We start from the raw sequence: 21,158 nt of genomic DNA, 5'->3' as shown, positions 1-21,158 counted from the left end.
GTGAGATCAATATGCATGAAAAGCCGATTTAAAACGGGTTTATCCACGAAATTTGAGCGAGAAGAAAAGGATTGAGTTTTGAGGGTATAAGAAATGAATGAATCATTGAACCAGATGTTGGTCATAGGGACGACGAAGACTATCCAGCTCGAAAGCGAGGCTGAATAAGGAAGCCACCAGGGATTATATGTATTATAAACTATAATAGGATCCTCGACATTCCTATGAGAACAGGTTTTACTGTGCCATATCCACAACCGACACCTGGAACAATCAAAATCCTATATCTTTCTATTTTAATTCTTCCACCTTACTTTATTCTTATGTCATCTACTACTTTTTTTTTTGTTATCTTCAATTTATAACTATATTAACTCGATTGGGTGTCAATTGCAAGCTTCATTTCTTTTAGCTTTAGAAATGAAAAAAAATTTTTTACAATATTCTTTCAACAGAGAAACTATTTTTTTCAATCAATATTTTTATTCACTCCTATTTTTTTATTGTTGTTTGATTACTAATTACTCAGTTAGTTATTTTGAGGCTAAAGATATTTAAATTCTACTCTAGTAAAATTCAAATGAAGTCTGAAACTAATACAGCAAGCAGAAATCATCCAGAATCTGCCCTTAGGAATTCTATCATTTGCATTAGCCTGAAATTGTCTTGCCTTGACTGACAAACAGGTATCAAGATTCATTTCAATGAAAATATTATTAAAAGAAAAATTTCTTCTTGATAAAAATGTTTTTTTTTTTTTTTTTTTTTTTTTATCAAGGATATGGCAGTTTCTAACAATGTTTCTTACACAGAAAAAACTAATTCTCAAAGAACTAATTAAAATTTGAGTTCAAGTTCAAGAAAAGAAGACAGGTTATCTTCTTTTGAAGAAGCGCTTTTCAGAGTAGATAAGAATTTTTTTTTCTTCTTCAATTAACAAATAACTTTAATAACCTGTAACATAAAAATTTTTGAGAAGAAGAAAATTTTGTAATAATTTTTAACAACCGTAATTTAATAACAAAAATAAATAAAAACCAACTTTTCGTAAAAGGAAAACTGTTGTAATAAAAACCGAGTTCTTTTACCAACACATGTTTTTTCTTATCTCTTATCTCAACACAAAAAAAAAAATTTGAAGACAATTTTTTCGTGAAATGAAATCTCGAGGTAAGTTGGAAATAAATGAAGATTGCACTCTTCTATTAAATAATACCGTAGACCAAGAGATCAGTAGCTGGTAGAGGAAGCACTATGAGTATCTTTGTTCACGAGGAAAAGCAATAGAGAATGAAAATGGTAAGACTGTAAACAAAGACAGACGTAAAGTGGACGTGAAGCTAAAGAGCACGACGGATGAAAATAAAAGAAGACTATGAGACTTTAAAAATGACGTGTATTGGTGGTGGTAAGCGAATGAGTGAGTGACGTGTGAGTAGAGGGCGCGAATAGTACAAGAAAGAAAAACAGTATGTACGTGGAAGAATAGAATGAATAAGAAGAAAGATGTGAAAAGCTGGTAAGAGTGGATACGAGTAGCATACGTAGCTGTGAAGTGAAGTGAGAAAGGAAGTGGTGAGAAAAATACATCGGGTGGGCCGGTAGTGCGATGAAGAAGCAACAATAACCGAGAGCAACAGAGTGCAACGTTTAAGGCTTTTGTACCATCAGGGTAACATGCGCAAGTGAAGCCTTCACTTGCTATAAACGTTACTACGACGAAGGGAAAACTATCTCAAGAGTTTGTAGTGTAAAAGAGATCGAGTGCAGAATAAGTTAAGTGAAATAAAATGTTTTTAGAGAAGGTTGCCACTCTCTACTCGCAAGAAGTTTAACAGTGACGGACACTAGAAACGAAGATAAACAGAGATAAATCTCAAGTTCAATTTATATATATTGTTATGCTTCTCGAAGAAGATAAATAAAATTTAAGCGAAATCAACAATTCATACAATCGACGGGTCATACCGAGCAAGGGGAGAAAAAGATGCAACAGGTTGTTGATTTTTAGTCCAACTTGTGACTAGCCTATTGTAAATACTTCTATGGAGGCTTCGATAATTTGGTTTTGTCTTTTGCACGCCTCAAAGAACTTGTACTTTACTCATAAAAAAATTTACAAAAAATTTTTCCAATTTTGATACTTGGAAATATGAATGTGATCCACTATCTACTTTATTGGACAATTTCCTTAATAATTTATGTCTTCAATGGTTGAGAAAAGATAGATATTTAATGCGGATTTGTCTAGAAAAATTTGTAATATAAACGCGGAAAATTTCAAATTGTTCTCTTTATTAAATAAGTTTAAAAAATAATTTTTAAAAATTTTTCACAGATTTATTTTTCTATTTTTTGTCAATAAATACTTTATAAACTTTTTATAAACTTTTTAATCATATTTTAAAATTATTTTACTTGCTTTAATTTACTGTCACTCAATTTTTTTTTCATCTCAAGTCATATTCAAGATTATTTATCGATACAATAATTATGTTATCACCAAAAATTTTTTTGTTGAAGTCAAAACATATCCTATATATGTATATTTTTTTTACCAACATTATTTAAGTTATCTTTCGAGTTTTTGTTTTTATATACACTTCTCACAAAAATTAAGGGAGCAGAAAAAAAATCCAAATTTTTGGGGGATTTTCAACAGGCTGTAACTTATACAAAAATGGTCGTACAGCAAAAAAAAAGCAAATTGTAGCTCTAAGTGTTTTGTTTTTGGATCTGAGTTTGAAAATTTTTTTTTGAAAATATTTTTCGAGTAATCATAAGAAAACCACCGAAAAAAAAATTTTCGAAATTTTTTTGGTTTTTTTTTTTAATCTACGGACGTGGAAAAAATTTTTTCGACTCAACCTCCATATGGACCGGATAGCTTGTTTATTCAGATTTAATTTAGTTTTTTTTAAATCTCGATACGAGCATTTCTCGCTGAGATATCGATGTTTGAATGGAAAAAGATCATTTTGTCTTTGATTACCAATATCTCAGCAACCAATGATTGCACAGAAATTTTGAGGTTGGTTTTAAAAACTTGAATAAATTCTCTACAAGGATTGGCAATTGAAAAATATTTTCAAAAAAAAATTTTCAAACTCAGATCCAAAAACAAAACACTTAGAGCTACAATTTGCATTTTTTTTTTGCTGTACGACCATTTTTGTATAAGTTACAGCCTGTTGAAAATCCCCCAAAAATTTGGATTTTTTTTCTGCTCCCTTAATTTTTGTGAGAAGTGTATCACAATTTAGTAATTATACTCAATAGTAATATTTTTTGTTGTGTTTATAAATAAAATTGTTATGTCTCGTGAACATATTAATGGTAATAAAAAATAACAACTAAACAATTTATATTTTTTATTGATTAAAATGATAAAATCAATTTATGAATCCCCGGATATCGCAATGATACATATCCGATTACTGGTGCATATTTATTTGGAAATTTAATGTATGAATATATTTATGACACATAATGCGTAATATAAATCGGTAATACTTAATGCTAATGGTATATATCAATTCATTTGTAGAACTGCAAAAACAAAATTGATTTTTGATCAATCATCTGCATTGCATGTGAACCAATAAAAAAGGTTTGATTAAATGTATAAAACTTGATTGATAAATAACAAAAGTATTATAAAAATTGAGAACTAAATAAAAGTCCTGAAGAACTACAAGTTATTGCAACGAACACAGCTGGTTTAATTTCAGATACAAAAAATTATTTTATTTTATTAGTTTTTTTCTTGACCACGTACAGATTCATTCTCTACGCCCTCACGACGTATATTCAGGGCGGACCTACCACTTTGAGCTTTGACTTGCCGATAACCCGATGGAATGTATATAAACCCATATATATACCAGCCACATGTTCCCTGTTAACCAATGTATTTTCTTTCATTTAATATTTTATTTCAACCATAACATAAAATGCTTTACAATAAAAAGTGTACTGCTTCATTACTTCTGTATGTAGTAAGTTCATTTAGATTTTTAGTTTTTTTTTTTATCTTTTATATTTATTTTCTACCGGATCTATTTTTATAATTTTTATAATTTTTTTTTCTTTTTTTTTTTTCTTTCAAGAAAAATATTTATATTTATAAAATACGTATGTAGTAAAGTAAAAGTAAAGAAATTATATTTTTTATTGTGATTAAAAAAGAAATTGAGACTGACGTTTGTATTTTTATTATTATATTTTAAGATATTAAGTAACCTTTTCTTTTTCGGTAAGAGGAGTTTTTATAATTGTTATGATTAGACAGGTGAAAATATTATGACAGTGAACTAAACAGATATTTATGTGACATTTGGAGCACTATAAAATATTAGTATAGAAAATGGATGCATAATAAAACTAATCCTTAAGAATATAAAAGCATTTTTTTACGTGAAAAATAATCTAATGTTAATTTTAATTAAAAAATACTGGAATTTTTTGAAAAAAAAAAAATGATATGAATTTTTATTAGTTCAAAATTTTAAATTTGACTTATTTTTAAGCACATCAAAATTTTTTTAAAAGTTTTTAAACTAAAAAAATAATAATGAATCAACAATCTTCAAAATTTTAATTTTTGTATTTGAGAATATTAAGAGAAAAACTTTAGTAAATAATGTAACGTTATTTAGAATAACCATTAAATTTTTTTGAATATTATTTATTACCTTTACACTAATTTATAACTTTATTTTACATATATAGCTCATGATGAAGAGATTATATATCTTATTACTTTCAGTAAATTAAATTTATTGTACTTATTTAAATTAATTCCCGAGGAAGATCAAAGCAATCTTTTCTATTTGAAGTTGAGTTAATTGGGAAAAAAAAAAAAAAAAAAAAATATTAAGCTAGGTTTATTTTTTCAGCTCTCTGTTTTAGCAAAAAAATTATATAGAAATTTTTTTGACATTATACACTCGTTCAACACACCATGTGTACCGAATAAAATTAAATTACGCGTGTACTTGAGCTGACAAAGCTTACGGTGGGTTAATTGGAAAAACTTGATCAAAGTATTAAAATTTAATTGGTAATTGAGTCGACTCCAAATATTATATTATAAAAATCTCAAGTAGCATAAACATTTATTCAGCTTAAAATGAAATAAGTAAAACCATATAATCGGATTTATAGATAATATTTTTGGATAAATAAAATAACCATTCCGTCAATAGTATTAGCGTTCACTATTCTGCATAGTTCTATAAATATCTACGTGGTTAATGATAATATTTACAAATTACCACACAGTATATATCTTCCCAGCGATGTCATCATTGTTAAATTCATTATTTGTCCTCATAAGAATTCAATTTGAAAAGCATTAATGTTAATAATTTCAATTATTTCTAAGAATAATTTATTGCTTTTGTTTCAAGTTCAATTGTATATTAATAATGATAATGTAAGTTAGTTCTCAGAGAATTAAAAAAGTAAAACAGCATTTAAGCAATTGAATAAATTATTTCTTCAATCAAGGGCGTTACGAATTGTAACATCTAAAAGCGTGAAAAAGGTTTTTCATTGGATTTCGTATTCATTTCTTAACAGTATTCTACTCCGTACTACTGACTACCCTGTTTCACATGTGAAGTCTTGCAAATTTCATTTTCTTCAATCGAATGCGAAATTTCATTCCGATATACCTTTCAGCGAATTGCTTTCACTTGAAAAAGCTTGCTTGCCACAGAAATTTGTTCTCTTGTAGCAAATCAAATCCAATCGAATTTATTCGATTATTGTTTGATATTTTTTATTACGAATGTTTGGATTCAATTTATTAATTTAAATTGATAGAAAATGTTATTGCAGAGTAACATAAATAATAATAACAATAATATGACTATTTTACATTGAAATATAAGTAATAAAAATGAGTTGATTAAATTATTATTATTAAAAAAAATAAATAAATAATGAACAGCAAACAATCAATGGTAATGAAGCTTTTATTATCAACTAGGATAAAACGAAATGGAGGAATAATTATTAGCCAGTGTGGGATAAGGGAATTTACAAGTTTGCGAGACGAAATGGGAAAAAGGATTATAAATGCAACAGAATTAAAAAAAATATTTTTTCCATCAAGCGTCAAGAAAAGGATAAATTAAGTTCGGAAATATATCTGGGATATTATAGAGAAAATTCTGAGACTGGCTGAGTAAACTTTAACCGAGTAAAGACGTAATATTATATTTTCTTAATATCAGTATGTCTCATATGTGAGGATAGAAGTTTAGTCGTCGGCATAGACAAAAAGCGTTTCCCGTGAAACACACGATCAGTTGCAGTGGATACTGTACTGTAGGCTTCAGGCTTCGGGGTCACGGACTCACTCTCTTCTCCTCACCCTCCCACTACAAACTCAAAGGAAAAGTTTTCACACATGTTCATGTAGACCCACTGGTCTTCTCGTCTTCTCGCTCACTCACACTACACTCAAATATCTCGTAGTATCACATGGGAATTGAATTGTAACGTCATTGAGTGCTGTATATTACATATATACAAATACAGTATATAATATATTTATTAGAAACATATCGCTCTTTAAATGAAACTAAACGTGCCTCGAAGAAATATATACTTATATTTATATTCAACATAAATAAATGTCTTTAGGTGTGATTGTTACATTTCTTTGTTGAGTTTAAATTGAATTATTTCGCATCTCAAATCATTTTATTCATTTATTATTATTATTATTATTATTAATAATTATAATAATATTTATTACACAAGATGAAAATCTACTCAAAAATGTGTGCATATCGTATAATATTACGTAAGAGTAAATATATTACGCATGTTGTTGACAGTTAATATTTGGAAAAAAGTTACTGCTAAGCACTTAGACTGTATTTTTTTTTTTTTTTTTTTTTTAAGTAGAAAGTAACGCCTCATAAAGTGTTCAGTGAGGGTGAGTCTAATAACTCGGTATAGTATACCATTTATATACGTATATTTATACATAAACATATTATATGCATATAATAAAAGTAATAGTATGAAACAGAAATATCAGCTCACCCTCTACCTTTACTCTTCCGTCTCTTACGTTACGCCGAAATAACCATAGAGAAGTATGTACTAGAATTATATGAGTACGCCTGGTATTTTAAGATATGAAAATGATAAGCACATAACTCACATCGTAAGTTCCTCTGTACCCCACTAAATGGGGATTGAGTGACGACTGACTGGAATATTATTTTTTGAAAAGCCTTACTTTCCAGCACTCGTGAGCATATTTCAGTCCTCCGGTCCTCTTAAGATAAGTGACTTGTTTATTTGAGATGAGAAAAAAGGGTTTCAGATCCTTTTTGCGCAGGCTGAAAGTACTAAAGTACATGTAAGTAATAAGTATTACGAATTTTGAGAACTTGTAAGTTGAAGAATGATTTTTAATTGAAGTTTAATTTACATAAAAATGTACGATTGAGCACTCAGGGGTAAACAGTAAAAAGTAAAGTCGAAAAATTATTTTTTCCACGAAAATCAATAGGGAATAACTAAGCTATGAAATATTAGTTATTTAAATATTTTCAGAATAAACAGAAGCAAAATTTAACATCTGTACTGACTGGGTTCAAAATTTAATGTTTTTCCGGTCTCTACGAACACATCCTTTTTTGTCCATTTAAAAATTTTTCCAGTAAAAAAAAAAAAAAAAAATCTCTAGAAGATCATAAAATTTTAAAGAAATCTGGTTAATTAAACTACATCTGGCTGAGTACTGAGTAAATTATAATACAATTTCTCACCCGTAAATAAAACGCATCTCATTGCGCGGTTTAATGGATAATTGTAGATAATGGGTAAAAACAATGTAATAAGATAATTTCCCTGTAGAAGATTTAGTATTAATGTTACCAAAAAAAAATTTATTACATAAGAAATGAAAGTAAAACAATAATTCTAATAAGATAAAGGCTGCATAATATAAAGGGACATCTTTATATTTAAAAGGGTTCACTATGAGTCATTGTCCTGTCAAGATTCTTACACAGCTAGTTAACAGAAGACCGTACATATATAAGAAAAAAATGAAAAAATACAACCATGACAACGAGTTCTTTATTCTCAGCAGGTGAGTAACAAGTATAACGTTAATTTTTTATGTTAAACTACTAGAGTAACGATAAATATACGTTTTTTATTCATTATTCTCAATTTAATCTCGTTTAATCTTGTATTATCTTCCGAGATCTTGAGATATTTATGATTAATTACTTTATACGAAGGAAACTTGACCTAAGACGTTGAGAAAATAAATCTTGTACGTCATAAACTCGATTTAAAATAATATAATAAATAATAAACGTAATTTTTTACTCGAGACTTCTTTAGATGGATTTTTTGAGTAGATAAATTACAGAAAAAGAATCAATGCATCGCGGGTGGGTAACGATGTCATTGCATCGTTTAACTGACAAATGGTGTGTGGAGAGCGACAAGCTGGTAAAACACGTGTTATCCAAACCGTCACTGCTCACTAGACGACTTGTGCTGGTCGGTATGTGCTGAGACCTAGTACCAGAGTACAGCAGGAGTTGAGAGAAAAACATGCAATTAAAACGAGTAGAAATAATAGTGCTGGATAGAAACACCACAGGAGCGTTAGTATCGGGTAGATACATATAGATATACATATATATAAAACTCTCCCCCGTATTTTTTCAGGCTTTTTAATTTGACTCCGTTTAGTTCCTAGTCGTATGCATTTGGTAGGATTTTCGCTTCCTGTATCGCTGACAATACACAAGTATACGAGTTTTTCAGTATCTGTTCGAAAACTCATTCCAGCGCAATTAAATAGCGTTTCTTTTATTGTGTAGTTTAAACCGGTTAGATCGAAAATATTTTTATTTTATTTTTTGACAGCATTTTTATTGAATACTCAAAGCTCTCTGCTTTTTTTTCATCGGAAGAGTAAATTTGATATTTCCCGACTTCGGTTATCAGGTTACATTGTTTGTTATTCAAGTACGATTATTTTTATTCTTATAACTTATGAAGATAAGAGTTATGCATGATTAATTTATTATTTTCTGCATAATGGTTTATTAGTTTTCAAATGTTTGAAATTCACTTTATGAAAAAATTTTGTTCTAAAATTTCAATTTAAACATAGCATCAATAAATTTGATAAGTGAATTCATTAAAACAAAAATTATTTTCATAGTTATTTCAATTAGAAGATTAAAAATAACTATCATTCTCTATAAATATTCATCTTAATACCATACAACTTGTATAATAGATCTTATGAAAGATTAAATACGTTTCATTAATTTTTATAACCTTTTATAAATTACTCGTGAAAAAGAGAAATTGATAAGGTAAAATTGAAATGTTCTATTGATAAGAAAACTGTGGTACTGAAATATTATTTTAAAGGTCAAATTAAATTTAAGCAAAGAAACTAAGGTAAAACTTTAGATAAAAACTTTTTTTTCATTCGATTAATTAATAAGATAGTTTTTATTTTTAAAGCTAGAAATTGTTGATTTTTTTTTCGCATTCCGACTCTACTCTAGAAATTGCTTCGAAAAATTTGTTTCATTTCAGCATGGAATTTTATTTCATTTCGGCTCTGTTTGATCTAATTTGAAGAAATATTTTGAATAACATACACTCAAATGTAAATTTTTTTATTTACAAAAATTCAACGTTGCATGCAAACAAAATTAATTCTTGATTAGAAAATAAAATTTCTGGGACTTGAAAAAATATTTATAAATATAATAACAATCTCAAGCGAAATCAAATTTTGTTGAACGAAAGTTTCTTATTTCAAGAAAAATTTTACTTTTAATTTTCTTAGTTCAAGTAAACTTTTTTTTCTGTGGATGTAAAATGGCTACCTTACTCCATTTTTCTTAACTATAAATCTCATAGTGTCTCATTTTACCCCTGTTTTTCCTTGTTGTATTATCAATATTCTGAGAAAAGATAAAATTAGTACATAGGTGTAAAAAGCATTCTAAGCCACAAAAAACGAATACCGAAGGTCAGAATTATTGTGAAGTATCGCGGAGTATCTAAAATGTATGTTGATGTAAATATTTAAGTAAATAAAAAACTACATAATTTCACAATTAATTCTTTATCACCTAAACTTTGTTGTAATTAATAATTAACGATTATTTGGACCAGACTTGGAGGAGAATTTTTCGAGGGTTATATTTTATATAAATATGCATCCAGACACGCTCATTCTTCAGGGACCAAGGAGACCTCGTGAGTCACGAGAAGCCGATCCTCGTGAGAGAGCTTAACGATACAGACGGATTTCCGATCATCTAAAAATCTCGGTTGGAAGAAGCTAAGAACAGGCAATCACGCGATAGTCACCTGGGGGTAAAATACTCAATCGCTAATGCGAATAAACGATTTTTTAATGTGTTCGGTGATCATCTGATTTCAATAATGCATTCTATTCGCATCGAGAGTGCAGACAAAATGTTCCCTTCATTAAGCCAAAGAGCTAATTTGAATTAGTAAATAATTAAATAAAAAAATAATGACAAAGTAAAAAAAAATTAAGTGTGTCGTAAATTCACTAAAAATAAAAAACAACCACTTGTGGAAAGAAGCGTAACACAAATAAATACTAAAACTTTTAAAAAATATATATGACATGTATATTCACGAACCACGTGTTGCGGACGTTGATCATTGCAGACTTGGAGCCAGATCTCTGCAGCTACAAGGAATTCCTCAGTTGTTTATTTTTCTTATTTTTAATGTTTTTTTTTTTTTTTTTTTTTTTTCAAAATTGGTTTTAATTTTTTATATTTTCGAGATAAATAATACACAATTCGATGTTATGAAATGAGATTTGTTATGTGGTGCGCGCGCGAACACCACCTCCGCATACGGGAGTCGGACACTGACTGAAAACGAATAGAATAGCTCCAGCGAGTTTAGTGTGCCGTAGCCGCGATGGGGAAGCTGCGCCGTCCTCTGTCTGCCGGGAGGCTAAGAAGCTGCGTCGACCGTCGACCGGTCAGGGACCACCAAACACAGATGAGACTATAATCTTTCTTCCTTCCTTTTATTTGGTTTTACTCTTTTTGGTTTTGGTAACAATTCCAGATAAAGAGTTGAGGGCGAACAACGAACACTGTTGCCATCGCGCTAATTACCTCTACCGCTATGTACTATGTACTAAATATTTAATAGTTAGGTCTCCTCCCATCAGTGCTTCTATGTGTAAACTTTGATATTTTCAGAGTACGTAATTTTAATTATCATTATTATTATTCGGATAAAATTTAGCTGAACTGTATTTAGTATGAAGCCTAAGTGGAGGAAAATTTAATACTTCAGGGGTTTTATGAAATTTTCGACGTTTAATTGTTTTTGTTTTAGCTTTAATGGTAATTATACTTTAATTACTTCTATTTAAACTAGCTTGCATACAAAAAATTAAAGAGCTTGCAAGAAGTTAAATGAGATAATAAATACATAAATATTTAATTTTTGGTATGTAAATGACATATATCGTGTGAAGAGCAAGAAAATGTTAAAAAAGGTTAACAACCAGGAAGATTAAAATTTACAACCGTCTATTAGTTTTTTTTTAATTTATGGTAATAAAAATTACTGTAAAAATTTTTTGCTTAATAAAAGTGTTAAGTTTTTAACTTTTGAGGAATTTTAAAAATGTAAATAGATTTTTTTAGACTTAAGAAGCTTTACCTTTTTTTTATTAAAATTTTAATGGCGATTTTTTTGGAAAAATTGTAAAATTTTAGCATTTTTGGAATAAAAAAAAAATTAAATTTTAAAAATTAGTTTTACGTAATTTTATTAGTTTTTTTTTATAAACCAAAAATTTACTTTTCCAAAAAATTTTCAAATTCTTTCCTCCTATTACTTCGATATGCTTGACTTTTAATGTATTTCCCATGAATTGAAAACAGAAATTTAAAAATTTCAACATATATTATAAAAAATCAAAACTACTTACCAAAATCGTTGGCTCATATTGAATAGATTCCAAAAACACAGTACAAATAATTTTATTACATGAAATTAAAATAAAAAAATTCGAAAAAAAATGTCCCAAAAAAAATACAAAATTATATCACACTGATAAATATTTTTTTGGCAGGGAATTCCCGGAGGAAAAAAAAGTCTGAAAAGTCGTGAACAAGTTGAGCTGTCTCGCGTGTCTTCAAGCACTTATGTCAAACTGAACAACTGAATGAACAAACCACGGTATGGTATGGTATGGTATGGTAGGTTTATCCTCCGCACATGTGGAGAACGATGTAACCCCTGATGTATACTGAAATGCCGATGGCAAAGCACGAAGAAGACGAGAGACTAGATAAAGATAAATATATAATAATAATGGTGAATAAAAGAGAAGGAAGTAATGAAAGAAAAGAGGGGATTTTCAGCTCATTCATTCCAAGTATACGCCTCCACAAGTACTCCCATCAGCATCACTAGTCAAGCCGACTGTTGATTATTTTTCTTCCTCTCTACTCGTCCTCATCCCTTTCCTAGAATTTTCATTATTACTTTTTTTAACATGCGTTATCATTAGTACAATTCATTATTATTTCTATTTTTATTATACTTATCCAAGGAAGTAATTTATACCGCTCTATATTTAGACTGTACTTATAAAGAGTACTGATCGCACCTCAAAAAAAATTATTTTGCAATTTTTATACCAATAGAAAAAATTCTCAATATAATTTTCTTCAAAATAGTTTAAAAAAAAAACAACAACATTCCATTCACTGAACTTTCTTTACTTTCATTTTTCCTCTTGATATGTATGGACGTTGTCATCACTACAAATACGATGTAGCGCCTTATCAACAGGAAATTGTTGATTTATTTGAATCATATTTTTAGTTTTATATTCTACTAGAGTTTACTACATTAAAAAAGTTGTTTATTTCATTCATTAAACTTTTTAATTCTTATTATTCATATTTTTCTTCCTGTTTACATGTTCTTCCTGTTGTTACTAAATTTAATCGCTGTTTTCAAAATCAATAATAAAGTGAATAAATAAAATCATTGATTTTATTCTTGTACTTTATTAAAGTTGAGAGTACATATCTCAAAACGGTCGCTCTGAGCTTAAGTATGTATATAATAAATTAACATTAAAAATTTAATTTATGTCTTGAAGTATTTCTTGTTACACTCAGATTTAAATGATCTGATACTTTCAATAAGCCTGATTTCTGTTTGTTTGAAAAATCAACAATTTTCATTACTTAAAAATTTTATTTTGTTTTATAAATTTTTGAAACACTTAAAAATACATGAATTTTTGTTTTTTTACGTCGTTCAATTAATTTTATTTGATATATTCTATCTCACTACACAGCTTCATGATAACAGCAATGTAATATTAAACTATTCGACAATTGGTTAACCGAGTACTCTTGTCTGACCAATAACACTCATCCACTGATATCATGCTCTTGATACACACAAATATAAAATTTTAATCAATTTAAATAAATTCAACGACCCAAGTTATTTTTTTAATTAACGTGAAGTTTCTGTACTTAAAAAATGTTTATCAATAAATAAAAAAAAATCATTAGAATTCTTTTATATTGAAATCAATTTCAAATTCAACTTGCCTCAAATATTGCGTCTAATAACTAAATTATAAAAAATGATCAAAGATCAGGCACTTGATAATATTTTATCATAAATTTAAGGTACAAAAAATTTATTTAAAATTCTTTGGAAAAAAAAAAAAAAAAAAAAACAAACTAATTAAATGATTTTTAGTGCACAGAATAAATTATAAAGAATCCGTACAATAGATGAACTGTTTTTAAACTCTATTTAACAATAACTTAAACGGTGTTTATACAGATAATGCATTATAAAAAGTAAGTGAACGATAATAAAATCCAAGTGTAATAATAATATTGAACTCACAATCTGTGATGTGGAAGTGAAATTGTATTTTACAGATATCTATTGAATGCACTTGTGGTCATCAATCGATTGATCACGTCCACAAATTGGAGTATTTTGTAGGCTATCAGGTTTATATGGCTTAAATTATCCAAGTATTCAATATGTATTCAAACGGTTTATTGTTTATAAATTCAATATTGCATTATCCCATTTCAATGAAATTTTGCACAATTTATTGACCGTACTGTGCAATGTGTGCCGGTCTTTGATATGTAGTTATTGCATTGTTTGTTGGGTACTTACCATACCCGTGCAGTAATGAGTCTTTTGATACATAATACACAGTACACTGAGCTGAGCTAACTAATATAGTTGTCAGTGTATTTAGAAGTCTTTTCTCTTTACTTATTCTCTTTTTTCCTAAACATATTTAATCATTCTACTCTACGAGCTTTCGTAACAACCAACTAGTCCACCATTGTTTTCTACCCCATGAATACACTACACAATTAATAAGCCTTAGTTACGCAACGGGATTACCTTTATTACTCCAAGTGTATACGTAATAAACTTTTTCATTATGCATTAATATTTTTAAATATTTTACCGATTTTTTTTACACATTTTTTTAGTATAAATTATTTAAATTACAAAAAAAAATTTGATTTTAATTTTAAAATATATTTCGACAACTATTACTACCAATGTGCAATATTGTAAATTTTTTCTCTATTATAAATAAATAGTGATCAAAATTGCGGGGGTGGAATAACAGGAGAGGAAATGACCATCGTCCTCCAGACTAGAGTTCCCATTTAGAAATCCTGATTAGAAGAGTAACCAGGATGTGCAAAGTAGCGATAAATAGGTTGGCGCGTGTTCTAAGTATAATTTTTATTATATCTTTTACTTAACTAATATTCCATAGAATTATAAAAATAGCCACAGATCATCACTGAAATTTTTTTCCCTGTCGATAAATTAATCTTTAGATTTATAAAATCTTTTTTTTCGTGTAATAAATTATTTTTATCGAGGAAAATAATTTTTTTTTTTCAACTGAAAAAAAAAAGTTTCAGAGATCTTTTTATTTTGACGATTATCAATTTTTCGTCACATAATTATGCAATTAACAATGTAATATAAATACTTGACGGATGATAATAAAAAAATGACTTATTCCGGAAATAATGTTGGTTTTTTTAATATGTGAAGAATCTTATCGGCGATATGAAATTAAAGTTTTAAAAAACCTCCCATTTTTGACCGCGGGTTCGTTAATAAAATTGGGTCATTCGATAAGCCATGCAGTACATTATGGATACGATAGTAAAATTAAGTAAAATTTTAAATAAAAAAAATTAAACAAACGAGAATTCTTTCCGAGTTAGGCCGGATGTTAACGATGAATAGGATGTGTAGCAGCATAATAAAAAAAATGAAAGAGAAAAAATTGAAGAAAGAGATATCAAATAAAAAGATAAAATAGACAAATGAAAAATGAATGCCTGAAATTTTACGATAGTCGTTATATGATTCAATTTAATTCTATAACCCAGATGTGCATTTGACGCAGGTGAAAAAAACAATCTTCATTATTATTTTTATTAATTTTACAAAGCGTTAAAATTTAATTTTCGGTACCTTTGATTATTAAACGATCGGTATTTTGATTGACGTGATCAGAGAAAATTAATTCTAAGCGTATGCCGTTGTCATGTAACATTGATCAAGTTCCTCAACCGGAACTTTTATCGATTCAACATGATATCCAAAGAGCGAAGATGTTTCTCAAGAGACATAGCACAGATTCTGGAGATAATTTGTATGAAGTATCACAAGCAAGTAATAAAAATTTTCATTTTTTATCCATAATTTATCCATTTTATAGATACAATCATTTGTCCGAGCTTTTGGCTAAAATTCTTTCTGAACAACCGCAAAATGCTGTGGATTTTTTTGAAGAGTACAGCCGTCAATTAAAAGAGAAAAGAATCAAACGATCTAACATCCAAAAAGTATATATTACACCGACTGAATTCGTTGAAACACCAAGACTTATTAAATTTTTCCAAGTATTTATAATTCTCAATTTATTAGTAAGAATATTACAAACCTCGAGACGGTGATTATTACACAAAAAAAAAAGAAAGTCTTGAGTCAAGCGTAAATTTTCTTAAATCAAGAAAATCCTAAGGAAGATTGAAAATTTCTTGAATGAAGTTAAATTTTTTTAAGCCAAGAAAATTTCTTCTTGCTCCAAAATAACTTCGGTCTTCCTTATAATTTTTTGGACCAAGAAATTTTTTTTTCTGTATAGGGTGACTTACACTGAAAAAAATTAACTTGATTCGAAAGGAAAAATTTTTTATTTATTTTATCCGAACACTAATAGAAAAATGTAATCTATTTTTTGAAGTCAATTTGTTTTATTTACGATACGATGTGAAGATTGTCCATGAACAAGTAGAGCCGTAACCTTTTTAAAATAAAGATACGATACACTAGTAATTTTTTCCGTAAAAAGAAACTTTGTAATTTTTATTACAGACATTTTTTTATTATTTATTTTATTCTCACAGTTTTTTTATAAGAAAATTATCAGAGTATAATTTTTATACCAATTTTTTATTTGAGTCCAAATAAATATTTATTAACTTTAAATAATTATTTAATAATAGTTCTTGAATTAAAAAATTGTTCTTGGTTAAAATAAACTTTACTTGATTCAAGAATTTTTCTTTTTAATTCACGAAGATCTAAATCCTTAAATGGTATTTTTGGTTAATGATTTGTTCTTCTAAATCAAGTTAAATTTTTATTTGCGCACTATCAACCCGTGAAAACAAGTAGATTTTTTTTTTTTCAAGCTCGAAAGTCTTGAGACTAAATTAATGATGACATTTTTTTTTTTAACATTCACAGCCTACTACAGAAGAAGTTGAACATAAAATCAAAACTTATTATGAAAAATCAGTAATTCCAATTCCCAATTTAATAGAACTAGTTCACTATTTGGAACAATTTGACGTTGGGTTTCCCAAATCGGAATGCATCTTACTGAATCTCAGTATCCGGAAACTTGTTAGCGAGAAAGAAATATTAAATGTTCGGTTAGTGTGAGAGATTATCCGTAACATTGTACAAAACCAAATTGTTTGGAGTAAGTTAGTATTTAGATAAGAGTTAATCCTGCTAAATAATTTCTCCAGATTCTGGGGTAAGATTCTTGGAAGTCCGAAGAATTACTACGTCGTTGAGGCAGAACTTGGTGAGGAAGAGCTTTTACGTCGACTTAGAGTATGATGTCAAAAGTATTTAGAGCTCATAGAAGTCGAGTGTAAATTGTGTGTAATAGGGTTTTGTTTTTATTTTGTAGATTGAATCTGAAGAAAATCCGGAGATTGAAGAAAAAATAGGAACCGGTTTGAACGAGAAGGTATTAAAAATTTGCAAATTGATTGAATGGTAATTTTTTTTTCTGCAAAAGTTGAAGTTAACAAATTATGCAATCAGTGATTTATTATAAACTCATATGTGTTCGCAAAAGTTGCTTTTAACAAATGGTATGTTATGTGCATCAGGTTTACTTAGTGTGCAATTCTCCAGGATTAGATGACTGGATCGAATTGCCATCAGTCACGCCGCAACAAATTGTAGTAGCAAGACAAATCATCCGGTATTTCACGGGATGTCTCGAAACTACGGTGAAGCCTCATTAATCATAATTTAACACTCGTTTTCTCTTTACTATATTGCTGAATTCGTGATTATTTAAACTAATCGGTAATTCAATATTCAGATACAAACTTTCCCTCATTTTCCTGGAAATGAAGGGAATTATTTACGTGCCCAAATTGCAAGAATTACTGCAACCACACTTATTTCTCCAGTTGGATACTTTATTTTTAAAAATTCAGACGATGAAGAAGCAGGTTGGATTTTTGATACTTCGATATGTCATTTTAATAATGTAGTACTGTTTGTATTAATTCGAAAATTTCTGTTTAAAATTTGGGATCCGTTCGTACATTATGTTAAGATGATGTTTTCCATTAATTTTTGAACAAATATCGACAAGAATCTTTTAAAAAATTTTTTATTTGAAATTTTTTCCATCTAACATTGAATTTCATGTGAAATTATAATTTCATCATGTTTTGTTAAATTTTTTAGTAGTCAAATAATTTATATATATTAAACTATTGCATAGTAAAGTAAAAGACCCAGTTATTTACACTGGCCTAGTTGTTCGAAACTTTGGCAATTTTATTCTAATTATAAAAATAAAATATTCTCAAAAATAGACAACTTGCGAATTTTTATCCAAAATTGATTTTTCCCAATTCTAGAAAACTTTTTTTTATTTTAACAAGAAAATTACTGTGAGAAAAATTTTAATTTCTTCAGCTAAGAAATAAAATTTTCAATTTCTTAATACAAAATTGCTTTTATACTACCCTTGTGGAAAAATTTCTCTGAAATAACTGTGAAAAAATTTTATTAAGTACGAATAATAGTTCATTAAGTTTTTTATTTTCTTAAAATGTCCGAAAAAGTCTTCATTTGACTTAGAAAGTCAGATTTTCTGCAAGATTTGGGACTTTACCAGAAGAGTTATTCAGAGTTATTAAAACTTCTTGTAAAAATTCTCCTGGAAATAATTTTCTGAAAAATCTCTTAAAAAGTCAGATTTTTCCTGTAATTTGGGAACAAAAGTGATAACTTTTTTCAAGGATCTGAATACATTTTTAATAAATATTAATTAACTGTTATTAAATTGTATTTAATAAACGATTTATTAACTATTAATATATCGCATTCAATAAATGATTTATTAAGTTTTAATAAACAATTATTAAATCATCTGATATTAAAAAATCATTTATTAACAATTTATAAAGCTTATGAATTATTAACAAATTCTTCTATCAATTCAGTATCGACAGTACTACATACTTTAAAATAAGTTTTGGACTATATTTATTAATAATGTTTCAACTTTCAGAAAAATTAAGTATCAATCCCAATTACCATCCGTTATCTGTGAAAGACTTAACTGACCCGTCTTTGTCAAGTTGGTGTCACCATAGTCGTTACATTTATAAAGATGGACAAACCATCAGCTGGGATTCATCTGAAGAAGAATCTGATGTAATTCAAACAATGAAAAATAGTGCTAAAAAGAGAAAGTGATTTGTGATGTAAATTAAAAATGTTTCTGCTAAATCTGTTCAGGAAGACTCGAGTGAAGAAGAAGAAGAAGAAGAAGAAGAAGAAGAAGAAGAAGAAGAAGAAGAAGAAGAAGAAAAAGATGAAGATGAAGTAGGCCCGTCATTATTAACATCATTATCAAAAGACACTTTGTTAGGTGCAGTTCCAGCATGGACTTTAAGATTATCGTCTGAAATTCAGCTGGACACAACTATTGCTACTGTCAGGTCTAATTTATGGCCCGGAGCTGTTGCATTTGCTAAGAACTGGTACTAAAAAAATTTTTTATGCAAATTTAAATTAATAAATAAGCAACTGTGTTTGTTACCATAATTCATTATTTACTGTGCAAATTATTTTAGGGTATGTGGTAATTTGTACATTGGATCGGGTCATAAATATGATATTTGTAATTATCGTCCACCAAAACCGCCACTTGTTGAAAATCAGTATAAGAAAGGCTCGGAAAAAGAAGATCGTACTGTGGAAAAAAAAATTGATATTCATTAAATTTAATTACCAGAAATTTTAGAATCAGGTTAATCAAATGATCGGCTACTCAATTTTAAAACACAGTAACTGCAAAATTTTTATACCTGATTTTTTTTAGTATTGCTACACAGAAAAAAAAAATTACTTGAATCAAATAAATATTTTTGAAGGATTTTATCTCCTTGATTTGAGTGAAAAAATTCTTAAACTAAGAAATTTTTCTTGGTTTAAGTAAATTTATTTTACTTCATTCAAGAATTTTCCGTCTTGATCCAAGACAATGAAACTCTTCAAAATTATCTTCTTGGTTTAAAAATTTTTCTCTTGATTCAAAATTTTTTTTTTCTCTGTACATTTCTTATAACTTTGAGACCTTAATTTCAAATATTTTTTCTTAAAAATATTTATATTTAACTATTTTCTATTCACAAATCAAAATTTTTATCAATTTGGCGCGTAAACTTTTTTTTAATAAGAAAAATTTTTAAAAATCTTAAAATTGTCATTTACTGAGTTTTGAAATAGTGCAACCGTGACATTAATGTAATTTACTGAGAAATGTTTGTGATTTTTCATTTTTAGTTGTACATCAAATTTCATGAAATTTTTGATAAAAATTGGTTTTATGAAATTTTAATTTCAGCCGCATACTAAAATATTTATTTTTATAATGTTTACAAGTAAAAATTAAAATTTTTAGACACCGCGATTCTTTCAAAGTTGAAAATTCTTCGAGAAAATACCATCAGTCAGTAATATTAGCTAGAGAGCGCTAGCTATCAGGCAAGTTAGGAAGACATTCGAATGAAAATTTTAATTTAAATAAATATAATATAGTAAGACGAAAAATGAGAATGTGTCGGTCTTAGTTGACCGCAACTCACTTAATTAACTTCAATTCTATTATTAATTTTATATTGTAGAAATATAATTATAAATTTAATAATTTCCTTCATCTTTTTGCAATACTAATGATTCAATAATTGTTAGACAAAAATTCTCTAAAAAGTATTCAGGCAAAAGACCCAGTTATTGACACTTGCAATTTCATTTTAATTAAAAAAAAAAAAACAACTCTGATAAATTAACAAATATCATTTTTGAATTATAAATTTCAAAATAATTGGTTTTTTAAGAACAATTTATTTTTTTAATAAGAAAAAAATTTCAAGTGTTAAACAACTAGACCAATTATAATTTACTTCTACGATGAAACATAGGAAAAATTTTGAAATAATTACCATGGTATTTCAATTAAAAATATACCATTTTTTAATCATGATTATTTATTTAAATGATTACTCTACATTGTACCATGCGTTAGTATTATTTAAATTATATTGTGATATTATACGTCGACCTTAAATATATTTTTGCGGATTTATGAACGAGCGGGTCCAAGCGTAATACTTGATCATTTTGCTAATTAAAGATATATGAATAATTAAATAGGTATATCAAATAAATAACGATAAAAAAATTTGTAAACAATATCAATACCTCAT

General features: G+C 27.8%; 2 protein-coding genes across 6 annotated transcripts in view; one reads left to right on the top strand and one right to left on the bottom strand.

The window, feature by feature from the left end:
- Positions 1–12,325, bottom strand: part of Ppn (proteoglycan-like sulfated glycoprotein papilin) — a 70,603-nt gene extending 58,278 nt beyond the window's left edge. Inside the window, exon 1 of one of the 5 annotated variants that reach the window (XM_074248975.1) lies at positions 12,011–12,325. In XM_074248975.1, the coding sequence (XP_074105076.1) occupies positions 12,011–12,027 (17 nt within the window). In that variant the 5' untranslated portion in view covers positions 12,028–12,325. Of the gene's footprint in view, positions 1–10,691; positions 11,193–12,010 lie in introns of those variants that run through there. The other 4 variants (XM_074248979.1, XM_074248976.1, XM_074248977.1 and 1 more) reach the window with 4 other exon arrangements.
- Positions 12,326–15,587: 3,262 nt separating this feature from the next.
- On the top strand, positions 15,588–20,709 carry Rsph4a (Radial spoke head protein 4a). The gene is made up of 10 exons (XM_074247323.1): positions 15,588–15,772; positions 15,839–16,022; positions 16,873–17,060; positions 17,160–17,247; positions 17,327–17,386; positions 17,532–17,654; positions 17,750–17,882; positions 18,938–19,077; positions 19,192–19,430; positions 19,524–20,709. Exons 1-10 carry the CDS (start codon positions 15,654–15,656, stop codon positions 19,669–19,671), a joined length of 1,422 nt encoding a protein of 473 aa, XP_074103424.1. The 5' UTR covers positions 15,588–15,653; the 3' UTR covers positions 19,672–20,709.
- The last annotated feature ends 449 nt before the right edge of the window (positions 20,710–21,158 follow it).

This window comes from Cotesia typhae, unplaced genomic scaffold (genome assembly GCF_013202065.1).
Source record: "Cotesia typhae breed Kobodo isofemale line unplaced genomic scaffold, CoteBio_Ctyphae contig_5, whole genome shotgun sequence".
Lineage (NCBI taxonomy): Eukaryota > Metazoa > Arthropoda > Insecta > Hymenoptera > Braconidae > Cotesia > Cotesia typhae.
The sequence above is the reverse complement of the archived record's forward strand: the minus strand, read 5'-3'. Positions and strand labels throughout refer to the sequence as shown.